Raw genomic sequence first — 17,175 nt, forward strand, 5'->3', positions numbered from 1 at the left:
GTGAAGTAACGTTTCTATTTAACGGTATTTTTTAAAACTTTGCACCTTTGTTTTTCTCAGAACAGTATACCTGAATTTCTGTACATAACATATTAATGAGCAGTACATTTTTTTCCTGAGAAATATAGTGAAAATCAGAGCTATGTTTAATATTCATTATATTCCCCAAAATTTCCAAATTTGTTTGCTTGTTTTTGCCTAGGTGAATAAACAGTAATATGAGCTATACTTAAGATTAAATCTCTCTTTAGTATGAAATACAGTGTGAAAAAGAAAGAAAAAGTAGACTGACTCCTTGGTGCTTGACAGTGATGGGTCCTAAGGCAAGACATATGAACATTATTTATTTATTTATTTATTTATTTATTTTTAATAAATAACTAGAGTATGTCTTTTAAAAGTAACTTTCAAAAAATTGTATATCTTTTAGTAAACAATGGATATACAGTCACTCAATTAAATGATACTTTTTTGAAGAAACTAATCCAAACCTTCTAATTGGTGTAAATCTCACACCTCCATTACTTCCAGTGTCATTGCAGTAACTTAAGGATCTCGATCATATCACTTCCATGTTTTTTGTTATTTGGGCAATTTGACAACTCAGTTCTCAGATGACTATGTGTTCCTAAGAAAATTTAGAGATACTAGAAATAACATTTTAGCAGCCTGATAGAAGTAGTGTATGTGAACCTAGATGTTGTACTAGCAGGATTTCTTATCCTGATTAAGGCATGTAATGAGTTATGAAGTGGAGCAGGTTATTTTGCCTAGACCAAAACCAGCCCACTCCAAAGCAGGGAGTAGGGCAGGGTTCTTCATCAAAAGATGTTTTCTCATTTTGAAACTCTATACACAATTGTTAAAGTATTCAGTGTAATCTTTGTGTAATTTTATTTCTACAGACACATAGATAAAAGACCCAAGATGAGCACTTTTAGAAAAAAAAAAAAAGAGAAAAAAAAAACCCAGAAATTACTCTTTAAGAAAATAGATAAGTACCCCTCAGTTATCCTTTCTTTGAATCTTGCAGGATGTCTAACTAGTTTTTAATGAGGAAAGGAGTAAACTATGAGACTTTTTTTTTAGATTTTGCCTATTTTTTGTTTTGGTATAGAAGGAAATGTTCTTTTAAGTTACATTCAGGATGTGTTCCTTTCTGATGTGGATTCTCTTTCTAGTTGATAATTGAAGGAGTTTCTGGGTTTGGATTACAGTATGGACTAAGCATCCTTGCTAGTTAGTTTAGAAATAATTTAGTTTGCTTCTTGTTGTCTAAGATTTCTGAGCAATTGCTGGGTTTTGTTGTTCTTGCTCTGCTCAGTGTCTTTGTATACTTAACAGTCTCTATAAGCACCACCTGAAATACGTGAAGTAAGTGATGTGTTACAATCAGGTGAGGAAAAACAGTCTTCTGGTTGTTCTTGTTTTTAATATGACAAAATTTAATTTAAAAAACTACCATGGAATAAATTCCATTCTTCATTAACTATACACTTGTAATGTAAATGCCATTTTTCTGGCCAATCATTTTGCCCCAGACACAATTCAGTGTGTATGTTTTGTGTTTTGTGGGTTGCTTTTTTCCCCCCACTTTCTTAAATCTGGAAAAAACTTCCCAGAGACAAGCACAAGGCATGAATAAAATCAAATAACCTCTTTGAGTTCAATGTTTTTTGTTGTAAAAAACATTGAATCAAAATTAGGAATATTAATTTAGTAGTCACAAGTTCATGTTACTATTCATTTCCATATGGTATAATAGGTTTGCTTGTCACTTCTTAGAGAAACAGAGGAAAAGTGACAAGATTTCCTGTACTGCAATATGGAATTTGCTGATAATGATACAACTGAATACTTGAGGGTAATACAAATGATACTAAGATAAATTTACCTGACCTTGAGAATGTTCCTGTTTAAGACTGGTCCATAGCCTTTGTTAAAATATAACATTCCAAAGCCCTGTGCTATGACAGCTTAATTTTTTAAGGGACTCACGTTTCCGAAAATTAGTTCAGTCATTTCTGCTGTTGTTTAATCCTGCATCAAAGTCCTCTGATCCTGCTCTGAAAAATGCTCCCTGTCTAGCCGTTACTGTCATAGCCCTGTTGCAACACTTGGTCCCCTTTTATAGTGGAGGATCAAGTTAGAGAACATACAGGAATGAGCCTGATGGTATGCACCCAGGAATGCTGAGGAAGCCAGCCAGTGAGATCACAAGGCCACTCTCAATCATCTTGGGAAGGTCATTTAACCAAGGGAGGTTCCTGAGGGCTGGAAGAAAGCAAACACCTATCTTCAAGAAAAGAAAGAAGGAGTATCCGAGGAACTACAGGTCTCACCTCGATTGCTAGGAAAAGTGATGCAGCAATATTTCTGGAAACCATTTCCAAACAATGAAGAACAAGATGGTGCCTGTGAGCAGTCAGCATGGATTTATGATGGGGAAGTCACGCCTGACCAACCTGATAGTATTCTGTGATGAGATGACTGCCCTGATGGATGAGGGGAGAGTCGTGGATGTTTTTTATCTCAGTTTTAGTAAGGTGTTTGACACTGTATCCTGTAAGATTCCTATAGGCAAACTGACGAAGTATGGGCTGCAGAAGTGAACAGGGAGGTGGACTGAAAACTGACTGAACTGTTGGGCTCATAGGGGTGTGGTCATTGGCAGGAAGTCCAATGGGAGACTAGTCCATAGTGTACCCCAGGGGTCAATACGGGGTCTAATACTGTTTAAAATCTTCAGTAATGCTGGGACATTCAGAATGCTGGGACAGAGTGCACTCTGAGCAAGTCTGCAGATAATGTAAGACTGGGAAGAGTGGCTGATACACCATATGTTTGTACTGCTGTTCAGAGGCACCTTGTCAGAGAGGCCGGGGAATTGGGCTGAGAGGACATGACGGGTCCTTTCCCTCCCTCATTGGTGAGGCTACATCAGGAGTGTTGTGTGCAGTCCCGGGATCCCCCGTACAAGTGAGGTGTGGACATACTACAGTGAGTCCAGTGAAGGCTCACAAAGATGATTAAGGACTTGGAGCATCTGTCATTCAACAAGAGGTTGAGAGAATTGGGATTGTCTAGACTGGAGAAGAAAAGGCTCAGGGTTCAGGAGGGATCTTGTCAATGTCTATAAATACCTGATGGGATAGTGTGAAGAAGATGGAGCCAGACATTTCTCAGTGGTGTCCAGTGACAGGACAAGAGGCAGTGATCACAAACTGAAATACAAGAAATTCTGTTTAAACGTGAGAAAAAACTTTCACTGTGAGAATGATCAAACACTGGAACAGATGGGCCAGAGAATCTGTGTAGTGTCTGCCTTTGGAGGGAGGGCATCATCCTGACTGGACATGGTCCTATGCTCTCTGCTGTACTGAGCAGGGGATGGACTAGATGACTTCCAGAGGTCCCTTGCAGCTTCAATCGTTCTGTGATTCAGTGGAATATTTACAATAATCAGTTCCACTGAGCTGAATGATTACTCAAAGAGGTATTAGATTGCATAGTACAATAAAAATAATTAACTATAAATTACTTGGAACAATTTATTTGATATTTTCACATAAGTGTGGAATCTTATTTGACCTAAAAAATGATGACACATTAAGTTTTAATGAGATAATGTGCTTTTCAACAGAAGGAAGTGCCATGCTCTGTGTATTAAGATATGTATAGAGTAATAAGCTATGGTAAGATACATTGCAGAACTTACGATTCTGAAGAAAACAAAGTGCTCATAACATAATGTAGAAAATTTAGTTGTGTTGTATATTAAACTTATTGTTCTATGCTTTTTAATTGCATTTTTGTAAGTTCTTTGAATATGTAATACTAAATCAGAAATACTGTGTATGATAAAAGTATATGTGTTTTTTTCTTTCAGCACCATGTGGTGGACATTTGACAGCATCAAGTGGTGTTATCTTACCACCAGGGTGGCCAGGATATTATAAGGACTCACTTAATTGTGAATGGGTGATTGAAGCAAGACCAGGACATTCCATTAAGATCACTTTTGACAGGTAAGAATCATAAAGTCAAACAACAAGTAATGTATGAGCACAAATATTTGTTTTAACATTGAAGAAAAATATTCTTCAAGAACCCAAATGAGAAAAAGAAATTGCAACACTCACAATATTATTCCTTAAGCAGAAAATTAACGTTTAAAACTGTGTTTACATTATCTTTATTAAAGTTTTAAACAATTTGCATTAAACATCTGCCTCCTAGCTCATAAATAGGGATATCCTTTGGACCTTTGACAACTTTTGTATTCAGATACAACTATATATTGTCCCTGATGATGATCAGGTCTTACTATAATAAAGCATAATTTTCCTAGGGAAAAAAAAAATATTTGTGAAAAAAGTTCTGAGTATTGTGCATTTGATACATCTTTTTTCCCCGTTGTTTTTTTTTTTTGTTTTTTTTTTTTTTTTTCTGATGCAACATACATTACATAGCTAGACAAGTCCATAATGTGTTGGGTGAGCAATTGGCTGATGGGTTGGGCTCAAAGAGTTATAGTAAATGGGATTACATCAGGCTAGCAGCTGGTCACCAGTGGGCTTCCCCAGGGCTCAATTTTAGGGCCAGTGTTCCTTATTGTTTTATAAATGATCTGGATGCAGGAATCTAATGTACATTAAGTAAGTTTGCCAATGATACTAAACTAGGAGGAGCTGTGGACTCCATCAAAGGTAGAGAGCCCTTACAGAGAGATCTGGTTAGACTAGAGAGCTGGGCAATCACCAAACATATGAAATTTAACAAAAGCAAGTGCCAGAATGTCTAAGGGGAATGGGGTAATCCTGGTTATATATACAAATTGGGGGATGAGAGGTTGGAGAGCAGCCCTGCAGAAAGAGATCTGGGGGTTTGGGTTGACGGCAAGTTGAATATGAGTCAACAGTGTGCTCTGGCAGCCAAAAGGGCCAGCTGTGTCCCGGGGTGCATCAAGCACAGCACAACTAGCCGGTCGAGGGAAGTGATTGTCCCACTCTATACTGCACTAGAAAGTGCTTAAAAAAAGAAAAGATATTTTAAAAAATCTTCACCCTTCAAGCATCTTTGTAAAAGAAGTAAAAAATACCCATTTATTTAGGTGTTTGATCTAGATACTCTATCACACTAAATACTCCATTTGACAAAAAGATGCAAAGACAGTACAAAAGACAGAACCTGGAGCTAGGCTGCAGTAGCTTCTATTGTACTGACCTTCCTGTATTCCACTGTTACCCAAGGAGAGGCAATAATCTGTGTCTAGTTTCACTTTTGCATGGAGTCAACAGTGATGAGGAAAATTTTTCAGTATCATTCAGCCTTCTATTTCTAAGAGCAGAAATAAAAAGACATGATAATTAATGGAAAGAAGGGCAGAAGAATGTAAAAGTGACTGTTACTGGGTCAAATCAAAGATCCATCTTGTTCCATATCGTATTCCTCAGAGGGACAAAAATGCAGAATCCTAGGGAAGAGTGTGAGGACCAAATAAGTGTATCTGATATTTCCGCTAAGTACTTCTCCAGTTTGCAACTCAGGACATTCGTGAACTGAAAGGTCGGGGTTTTTTAATGTGCTTAGTGGGTTTCTGTATCACTTCCATTGATTTGTTTGTTTCCCTCTTGCACCCATGTAAACTTAACATTCACAACATTCTTCATTTTGGGGAAGTCATTGGAGTATCTGTCTCAGACTGCAGTGCCATTGAGGGATGGTGGCATATAGAGACAGAGTGAACAGCAAGTCACCAGAACTAGACAGAACATTCACCCAGGAGTCCTGAATGAGTACAAAGATGAGGTAGCTGAACAACTGAAAGTTGTGTGTAACTGTAACTGTTCTTTTAAAACTGTCCTGATACCTGTGCACTTCAGGAACTGTGTGTTTTATAAGTCTTTCATAGAGATCTAAGGAACTGCATACTGGATGCCCACTATGAAAACTATAGTAAAGTGTAGCACTAGTGGAAGCATGGATAAATATGATATACTGAGGAAGTGTCGATATGGCTTTTGTAAAAGAAATCCTATTTCAGAAACATGTTGGAATTCTTTGATGGTGTCAGGAGGCATAGAAATATGTTGGATATAGTTCACCTGGGTTTTCAAAATGCAAGTTTTGTATCTTGCACCTCACCCTGCAAAGGGCTATTAAAAAACTAAGCATCATTTTAATACAAGGATGGGCATTGCCTGAATAAAAACTTGATTAACAGACGATAAAAGTCTCACAGTTGGAATTTTTGGTGTTCTACAGAGATCTGTATTATGTTCAAAACTGTTCAGGCATGTTCAAAAATGATGTTAAAAAGGAGAAAAAAAGACTAATAATATTAAGTTATTCAGGATATTAAAAACAAGTGATGACTGAAGAATTGCTGAAAATTCTTACAAGACTGGATGCCTGGGCAACAAAATTGCAGGTAGATTAAGTAAATGCAAAGTGAATCATATAAGAACAAGAATTCCATCTTGATATATAAAATGATGCATCTTGCACTTACGCTGGTCACTGAGCTGCTAAAGTTCTGATTACCCTTTGTCAAGAAATATGAATGAAAACTAACACATGCATAGAAGATTTTTGTGAACATGGTTAGAGGCATGGAACATAATGTAGTGAGAAGATTAAAATAGGTTGTATATTTAGTTTACCATATCTTTTTTCCAATCCTGTTTTGTTTTCTTATTATAAATACATTAAGGTCAGAGAAGAATGGGAAATGTTTAAACAGTTTTCATAAAATTATCATGTTACTTCTGAAAACAACAAAAGGTTGTTTGATTTTATTGGATGGATTCAGCAGTAAGGTCCAGAATTTTAAGTTTCAGATTTTTTTTTCATTAAAACCTTAACAAATTAATTATAAGCTTATATTTATTTGCCAGCTTTTTAAAAAAAATTAATCACCAGAAGCCTGAGGTTTAGGGGTGTCTTCCCAAATACAGTGAAAACAAACAGCCAAATTAGTTGTAAGATGGAGCATTTTATAAAATGAAATGCATTGCCTAAAGTTGCAGATATTTGGATGACTGGTTATGACCTTAACAGTATGACCACTACATTTCTGAGAAAATTAATGGGAAACATGGGCTCCTATGACATATGGTCCCATTTAAGAACTAAATTTACTGAATTTTAGACAGATGCACACACACATTCCATTAACAGAATTCTACAGCTTTGTGTAGAAATTGAACTCCAATGAAATTAAACAAGATCTTGACCTTTACCCTGATACAAATTTGACAATTCTGATCTTGTATAAGTTTTAAAGTACAGCAGACAGTAAATTAACCTACTCCAGCTTTATATCAGCATTATTAAAAGAAGGATGCTGTGTCCTTTCCCTAAATGTTTCAATTACAAAACAGTATTACCATGAAGCACACTGATTTTGGTAGACAGAGAAGAAACCTTTCCTTGCTTTTTTTGGAGGTTTATGGAGCTTTCCTGGCAGGTTTAGAAAATTGTATAGCTGTACTACATTACATTATAAATTTCATTATAAGTGTTATACTTTGGGAAGTTAATGATAGTGTAATATTCTCCCTTTGCAATAAAGCTATTTTCTTTTGTTAACATGAAGGCTTTGCTATCCATTAAAAATTGGATGGAAAACCTTTTTATTACTTACAGGAAACTAACTCTGCTGTCTGATATAACATTAACAAATTACAAATCAGTAAGCAAAATCATTACCAAATAAATCAAAAAGATCAATTAATTGATTTGTCAATTCATTGACAAGTACAATATTGTGTCAAGTATTTTGTCTAGTTTGGGGAAAATAGAACCCTTTTATACTTTGCTATATGACTTGCCATCACAGATACAGCTGCCAGAATGAAATTTTGCACGAATGTGATATTCATAAAGTAAATTATCTCACTTTTGAGCTAATGAAGCTTTAATGTTGCTAGACAAATGTGCCTTATCAGGCTACTTAGAAACTTTCCAGAAATAGCAGCAAATGACTGAGTAACCCTATGAACATTTTACATCGAAACATTTTGCATTTCAGATCATGACTAATGCCTGGAAGGGTAACAAAAAAGTAAAACCTAATTGATTCGGGCCATAAGGAAAGGGATTAGAAGGATAACTGCTGACTGGAAGATTTTTGGTACTTAAAATGTTGATGAAAATTCATTGAACAGTATATAAAACAAACCTACTTATTCAAAACCTACCTAACTATGTATGAAGAACAGAATAACATAGCATTATTGAAGTCTTTTTAAAATTCTTTGTGAACATTTGGAGAATGTCCTGCCTTTTACTAACATAAGTATGCTAATAAACTTTAAAATAAAATAACAAACCAAAAAGTAACTCCTAATTAAGTACTTTCAGTAAGGAAGAATAACTTCCAATAATAAATTATCTTGATTTATAATTTCAGTGGCAGTGCAAAGATTGCAAAAAAACCCAAAACAAACCAACAAGCCCACCCAAAAACCACCCCCACCCCTCAAACTCTTGAAAACAGACAAGTGAACTAGAAAGAAGTTTCTACGTTCGAGATGAGCGAGAACCTACTGGGAATAAAGATTGTTGTAATGGGTAGCAATTCCTGTAAGAGTTATTTTAAGTTTTCTGTCTCCAGCAAGGGTTTGCAACCCACTGTTGTCATTCCGCCCTGCTAAGAAAACTGCAATTGCTGGCTGAGAGCACTTTACTCCTAATTAGTTTCCCTCACAAACATGACTGTTAAAATAATTGGACTATTGAATTATTTATCTTTAGTCCATTCATTATGAGTACAAATAAAGTATTTAAACCAGCCTAGCCGTATCTGTCAGTTTTCCTCATTCTGCTGCAGGGTAAATCAATGTATAATCTCTGAAATTATGGAAAGGTACTGAAAAACTGTCAAGTACTTTAGTGAAGCCCTCTGTGACTGTCTATTTTGGTAAATTAAACAGAATCAGAGAACCTTCCCAGACACAAGAACTCATGTATTTGTGCAGTTAAAGTGTTGAAATAGTCTCTAACATACTTCTTGAGCTTGCCAACTAGCATTCTCCCAAATAATTATCAAGCATGGCCAGGAGTTAGTGTGGGCAAGCAACCATTCATAATAGAAAATTTGAATAATATCTCCCTGTTGGAGAGGCTAAAGGATGTATTTAATAGTATGGATATAGGCCATTCCATGCTAGCTGGCTTCACTGCCAGAAACTGGTCCTGAAAATGCTTAATGTATTAGCAAGCCTGCAAGCCCTGTATTCCACTGTCAGAGTGGATAGATAGCAGTGAAAGCAATCATGGATTTTACCCAACATATCCAAGTAGAGTAGGTAGTTTGGTTGAAAGCACCATAAATCCAGAGTTTTCTGTGTGAAGAACAAGGAAGGATATGAAGGGCCTAAGGCAGTGTCCAGGCAGTCATTAGCTCTGATAGTTAAGCAAACAAATACTTTCCGATTTCTGAATGTGCTTTTGTTTTCAGGGAATCATGAGCGAAGAACTATAGAGACTATTAAATACTTGCTAAATGTGAACTTACTGTTTCTGATGTGTCTGTGAAGATGATTTTACATGACAATGCTAATTGGTCTGTAAAATATAATGGCCTGGCTGGGGAACTTGTTCATTCTGTCATCATGACTAACAAAGTATAAAGTTTATTTACACTTTGCAGAAATGTCCTTTATATTTCCCGTTTTCTGAATGTTTAATAATTCGCAGTTTTCTTCAATTACAAGAACACAGTTTCTTATCTCCAGACCCACTAAACATGTGTCCTATATTGGCAAGGCAGCTCAAGGGCATTCACTTTTTTCAAAGTGTTGTGTTGTATAGGGACACAGTTTGTTGCTCTCAGCAGTTGAAGTAATAAGCCCTATGGGAAAAGAAAAGAAAATCTCAGAACATATGCATTTCTGAAAGATTAACATCTTATGAAAATAAGAATATTGGGTTTGCAGGCAAATGTATTTGGGCCAGTATAGATATCTATGTAATAGCACAAACTTTGTGGGCAGTAAAATTGATGTGTGCATAGTTTAGAAGCTGCAGTTTGCAAGAGTAGCTGATATAACCACAAACTGTCTTGAAAAGCATCCGATGTGAAAAATGCCAGTCAAAGTTTCATCTACAGAAAGAGCAGATTTGAGCTGTTTGATTTAAGAACAACTAGTGGTGGATGACTGCACACATAGACATCCTTTATGAACTGGAGAAATGTGATGTGGTTTAATGATTGACACAGACATTGACTCTGCTCTTGATTTTGAAGTTATTTGTTCTTGTAAATCAGCTATCTCATTAGCCTCCTTCTCTTTTTCCATTCTTGTCTATATTATCTGGTTTTTTGACACATCAAGATAAACTAAGGAATTCTGCTTATTATAAGTGTAACAAATTTCAAAATGAGGGCTTGATTTAAATTTAGTATTTTTGTACTGCTTTACTTCATAGAACAAAATTATTTAAAAATAAAGTAGCAAACTATGTTTGAAAAAATTCTTTGGATAAAAAATTAAACAGTTGAATATGTAAAACAGCTTTTGCCAAATAGCAAATATCAAATAATGAAATTATTGCAATGAAATAATGAAATATTATTGAAGGTGTTCCTAGAATGCCCAACTATTATTTAGCCTGAGGGCAAGAAATTTCTTGGATCTTCATAAAGCAGTTTTGTTTGAGACAATTGGCATTTTTGTACCCAGATTCCCTACTAAATGTCTTTCTGATACACACTCATATGGTTGATCTGAAGTATGTTACACCCCTTATGAATTTTATATGATACCAGACACAACAAAGCAAGGAAAAATATGGGTAAAACTTTCCTTAGTTGTTATCCTCAGTAATACACCAATGGATCTGTAGATAGGCAAATTTTTATATGAATGATATTCTTGATCAGTTACACATGGGTTGCCTTTCTAACAGTTAAAGAAAATAACACCATTCCTCTACCTACCAGCTGACTTGCACGTTCCTTTTCAGATTTCAGACTGAAGTTAATTATGATACTTTGGAAGTCAGAGATGGGCCAGCTAACTCATCACCATTAATTGGAGAATACCATGGAACACAAGCACCCCAGTTCCTTATCAGTACTGGAAATTACATGTATCTGCTGTTCACTACAGACAACAGTCGTTCCAGCGTTGGTTTCCTAATTCACTATGAGAGTGAGTCTGATGTTTCTCCAATAGATTTTTATTTAATTTTGAAAATAACTTTCAATTTGAAAATGAGCAAACAAATGTGAAAAAATAAACTTCAGTAATTATATTTGTATAAGAACAAATTATGTTTATTCTGTGATGTACTGACAGATAATTCTGAAACTACGAATTCATTTTGGAAGTTTTTTCTTCATGAGTTCCTGCCTGTTACTCAGAATACTTATAGATCTAGGTGTTAAACTAAATGGAAAATAATTTTAGAATCTTGCCCTTATGGGTAAAGATATATTGTCCTTTTTTGGCTTGTTTGGTTTCCCCCACCCGCCTTCTCTCTCATTTTTTCTCTTTTCTTGGCTTTAATACACTTTTGCAGTACCAAGCAGAATTGGGCCTTATCCATGATGATTCCAAAATGCAAATAAATGCATAATAATATCTCCCTGTGAACTACAGAGTCATTATAATAGCATTTTCTTTTAAATTAGATACATAAAATGACATATATTAAATGGACTGAAGCCACACTGATCTTTATATGATAGTATAGGCATCACTTAAGTACTGAATAAAGAGAGCTTATGTGTTTAGTGTGGTTGTGCTAAACAAATAACATTGCTTTTATCAATTGTTCTTATCTGGAAACGAATCTGATTGCAGTAGAGTTGCTATCACACTGAATCTGGAACAACTGCCAACCTTACATTTCATAACTACATCAAAACTTGGAAATTCTGCATAGCTTGTTTTAACTTTGGCTCAGATATGGTGGTAATGGCTAAGCAGATAATAGCAGATTATAATAAAGCTGCAAGGCCGCTAAATTATGTAAATACAAGGAACAGTAGGTAGGTTTCTGCACGAGTTACCTGCAGATGCTGATTTTCTGTGATTGTATTGGATATAAATGTTGCTGTTATGTTTTGTAAGACAGTCCTTAAATATTTATAATTTTGTGTTTTATTTTAAGCCCTCTGTCAGGTAGATGTCTTCTGTTCAAATTTAAAACAGTTAATAAAAAGATATCTGCCCTACACATTCCTAAAGAGGAAGGTCTAATTATGAAATTATTTAGAACAATATCCGTATATTTGCTTTTTACCTTTGTTGAAAAATTTAGTATCTCACATGACACTAGTTTTTTATGTCTCAAGGTAGCCTGATAAAATGTCAGAATTAGATTTGATTAGTGCACTTTAAATCTTGAAATGGAATAAGATCTTTAGCAAGTAAAGACGACAGAAGGCTAGTAAATGATCTTCATCTTCTTTTACGTATGGTTCCCATGCATAGAATAATAATTTTTAAAAGCCTTTTCTATAAAAAGCTAATATACTTCCAATTTTTAAAGGCATAACAAAAGCTAAAAGTTTTGTCTCACAGGCTCTTCTGAGCAGATTGACTCTCTGAACAGAGCATCTTTCTCTTTCAGTAGAATTAACATTTAAACATTAGCATTTAAAAGGGGTACTAGTATTAATTTTTATTAGAAATGAATAAGAAGATGAAATTAAATTTTTAAAAAAGCAAGTTCTCAGTTTAAGGAGTGAGATTGGGTTTTTTTGTGAATTATATTTCCTATCAAATAGTTATCTGACAATTTAATTTCAATAGATATTAACAAAAAGCTTAATATCCTTTCTTAGTTACAGATAGTGACTGCTTTTTCTCTTAAGCTTTTATGTCATCACGAATGACGTACAGCTGGCAGATTAAACATTAAAATTTAAGTGTCAACATAGTAGTGTCTAGAGCCTGAAGCTTACATTTTGGGCAGTGGAGATCTGGTCAATGGAATCAGCAGAGTCCAGGGAGCAATTCAGTAAACTCTGAAGTAGAATCCAGGGGCTGTATTTGATTGCCTAAGCATGGAAAGTTAGAGTTATTTTAGGTACTATGCCACCTGGGTGCCAAGTGCTGCACTAGAGATTTGGATCTTGCACAAGTCTTTTGCCATGTCTACCAGTTCCACGGAGACATCCTGGTTATGATAGAATGGCACTAGGAATGTATACTGAGACAATAAAATTTCTCTCCTTGTAACTTTGCTGAGTAAGTTGTTCCCTAGTTTGCCCCGACTGGGTTGATCAGACCTCTTTTGACTATGAAAGGAGCTTGAAGATCAAACAAGCCTATAGACACGTCAGTGGAAGCGTCTTAAATTGAAATGGAATCTTGCCCTGAATGTGCACATTGTAGAAAAAAAATGCAATATAACCAGACACTTTTTACCTATCACCAACGGGAATGGGTATGTCCGCATTCACAGCATAAGTTGTACAGAGAAAGCTTGCTAAACACTTCATATCTACGTCAGTGCATTTGCTTCACAAGGCTCCTTAAGTCAATCACAGCCTCACTGCTCGTATTGGTTTCTTCTCGCACTAGGTTTGTCACAAAACAAAAATTTTCTCTATGTTGCATTGTGTTGTATGTGTTTGTGTAATGAAACTGGAATTTGTTGCAGTCTCTCTCTCGTATGCTCTAGAGTATGCTCTTCTCATACCAGTCAGCACTGGGAGCTCCTGAAGCATTTCTGCAGTGGGTATCAGACATACATCCTTCCTTGAGCCTTACCTCTGGATTGACAAACGTGCACGTGCTAGAGGGAGGGTAGTTACAAAAACCAGTAACATGGCGGTACTGAGCAGATGAAGTCAGTGTTTTCAAAGAACAAAACCAGGTGGAAAGACCCGATGGAGGTGCTCAATAGTCTGCCAGGAACAGGGGAGACCAAAATTATATTTTGATTGCCCTTGCAGGCTGAACTATAGAAGTCGCTAATGTTAAAGATATCACAACCAAACTTCTATTTATTTCACATTTCTTATACTTGTAGAAGAAAAGGCAGTCAACTGTAAGTTTTAAGAAAAGTTTCTGAATATTTTCTTTGGAAATTCAAATAACTGTCTTATTTGGAAGTGTCCTAAAAATCTTCCAATTATAGTCATAACTTTGATGATAAATTAAATCACTGAACTGTGAAGCAGAAGGATCTTAATCTTGCTTAAAATAAAAAGCTCAGTATAAGCTATACTGAGTTGCTACTGAAATGGCAGTAATATTCTATTAAGCTAAAATATGCCTGTAATACAGCTTTAATAAAAATGTGACCCTTTAAAGTTACTTCGGATGTGAAGGTAGTTCGTTAATTTCCCACCTTAAATGTCTGTAATTCAGCTTTTTGATGACACTTTTAACATAGCTAATGCAAGACAGTATAGGTTAACTCTTATGCACCTAAGCAAAAAAAATAATATAAGTGCCTATAATATGCTTTAAGTAAAACTACTGATAAAATATTCAATTTTATCATGAATAATTCATCTATATTCTTTTGACCAGCATGCCTCAAGCCTCACTTAGATCTTCCCTGTTCTCTCAGCTTCCCTAGTTAACATGGTTTGGGGTTTTTTTTTGCAGCTCCTCATTCTGTGAAGTAGATTGTGAAATCTTAGTCTTTTTCTTAAATGAAACCAGATGATGGAAGTACTTTTATCCACAGATATCATTAATGTAAGGCCACCTTTTATTAAGGTATTTTTGAAATTTAACTTTCTTTAAACAAGAAAACATGATGACTTTCAATGATAATTGAGCAATTATTTCTTAAATCCAGATACTTTATTTGAAAGTCTGTGTTTATTTATGGATTAACATTCCCTTCTATACTAAAAGTTACCTGAAAAATAGAACAGAGATCATATTTTAGTTATGCATTGAGACAGTAATCATCCCATATTACCATGTACATCAGTATGTATTTGATAAACATTGCAATTCTCTTATATAGTCAGGGAAAATTGTTTAAAGTCAAGGATCACCCATCTTTGTAAAAACTTTCCTTTTAGGTCAGTGAAAAAATCTAGCAAAATTAGTGTTGTGATTTTCCTTAAATGAAATGTTACAGGTAATAAAAAAGTTAAAGGTAATCCTTTATTCACATTGTATAAAATTAGTTATTTGTTTAGATTTGGTTTTGGAAAAGAACTTTTTAGACACACAAATATGCTATCTTCATGGACTTGACAAAGTGTTGAGATCATTCAGACAGCCCACAATCAGTTTTAGCAGTGATAACATAGAAACAAAATACTTCCTCACAATTTTTCATGTGAAGAAAAAGTAATCCTTGTGAATAGGCTGGATATGAAGAAAAGATTAATCAAATTTTCAGTGGCAAAGTTTTCGGAATATTGGGGAAGAACTTTTTGTTTCAGCAGTCAATTTTACTCTAAGTAATAAGAAGAACCAGTGGAGACCATAAGAAAGGCAGTTTTCGTGAAAGTGCCTGTGAAATAATAGTTTATGATTCTTAAGAAATAAAAGAATGAAGCAACACAATTGTGATAAAGCCAATGGATTTCAGAAATCTAAACTGTACCAAACTTGAGAAATTTGTAGGTGAATGTCCTTAGGAGTGAATTCTGAAAGTCATTTATAAAAGAGATTCTATTAAAGCCCAACAGAAAACTGTATATATTTTTTTTTTTTTTAGAGAAAGAAAAAATACTATCAATTTCTGTAGCCAGTTAAAAAACCCTTTTAATGACATGTAACCCAAAAGTTAATCGTGTAAATGTCAGATGTATTCAAACATTACTATAGATGACCATCAAAGAATAACACAGATCTCAGGATAAAATCAGAAAATCTAAAGTACATGTTTAGTTACAGGAACAGACGACAGAAAGATAGTAACAAAAATATCTACAAATATACTCAAAATAAGAGAGAAAAATAAAAATCATTACTTAATAAAAATTTGAGCATACATCAGCTGTCACAGGGAAGACTAAACCTTCAGTTCCTGTTTTGCAACATTTGCAGAAAAGCTTAATTTTGATCATATACTTAACACAATTAAGTGAACATTTACAAGGTAAGAATACAGCATATGTAAAGAAGGTACTGCACAATATTGAGATAATCAAATATCTTTTGGTCATCAGGGACTCTTGAAATTCCCTGTGCTATACTCAAATGCAAAGGAGAAGCAATCTCCTCTCCACTGAAAATCAGGTCTGAAAATTCAAAACTGTAGGGAAGTTTCAAACAATTTCAGAAGGGCACACACGTTTCAAAGAAAGAAGGGAAGGAAAAAAAAAATAGAAGAAAAAAAAGATGGGACTAGAAAGATCAAGGACATTAGTTTTATCTTCACTTTTTAAAGATACTAGTTTCAGGCTGATAAACAAGGTGATAAGGAACAAATGATTTGTATTTGATAAGAACAGATTATATGAAACCAACCTAATTTCTTTCTTGACAGGTTAGCTGGTTTTGTAGATTTGGGAATGGAAAGGGAAGGAAACAGCTCTGTGTTGACATTTATAAAACTTTTAGAAGTCTTCCAGAGAAAATAGATAAATTTAGTCTAGCTGAAACTATTACAGGTGCAACAAGTTCTTCAGCAAGCACTGGAAAAAGTTGCCCAGAGAGGCTGTGGAATCTCCATCCTTGGAGATAATAAAAGTGCATCCAGACATGGATGCACCCATGCAACCAGCTCTAGGTGACCGTGCTTGAGCAGGGGGATTGGACCAGATGACCTCCAGAGATTCCTTCTAACCTGAACTGTTATGTGATTCTGTGATGCTGTGAACAATTTTGAAAACTTTTACGCAAAGAGCAGCCAGCAATTAGTAGTTTACTGTCTAACTCAAATTTGAAGGGATACTACTGTGATCTGGCCTAGATCCAAAACTATCTGATACTTTTATTAACAATTTTGATGATAATATAAGAACACTTACAAATTTTGAGGATGATTCTAACCTACAATTATAGCAGGAACTATGGTGGAGAGGTTTAGAATTCAAAACAGGCTAGATGAACTGAAGAAATAGTCTGAAATAAATAAAAAAATATATCAAACTCTATAAAGAAACATGCTAAGCATAAATGAGGAAGGAGAAATGACATGCACAAATACAAAATAGAAATACGATAGGAAAGGATATGGTTTTTACATAGAACATAAATAATCTAGAGAAAAATGTAGTAGCAATGCAAAAAG

General features: G+C 34.9%; 1 protein-coding gene across 1 annotated transcript in view; it reads left to right on the forward strand.

The window, feature by feature from the left end:
• The window catches only part of CSMD1 (CUB and Sushi multiple domains 1), a 1,244,565-nt gene that overhangs the window by 907,547 nt on the left and 319,843 nt on the right, over nucleotides 1-17,175 (forward strand). The window contains exons 16-17 of the mRNA XM_049818613.1: nucleotides 3,890-4,028; nucleotides 10,975-11,162. Of these exons, the coding sequence (XP_049674570.1) occupies nucleotides 3,890-4,028; nucleotides 10,975-11,162 (327 nt within the window). The remainder of the gene's footprint in view (nucleotides 1-3,889; nucleotides 4,029-10,974; nucleotides 11,163-17,175) is intronic.

The sequence above is a fragment of the Accipiter gentilis genome, chromosome 16, assembly GCF_929443795.1.
Source record: "Accipiter gentilis chromosome 16, bAccGen1.1, whole genome shotgun sequence".
Lineage (NCBI taxonomy): Eukaryota > Metazoa > Chordata > Aves > Accipitriformes > Accipitridae > Astur > Astur gentilis.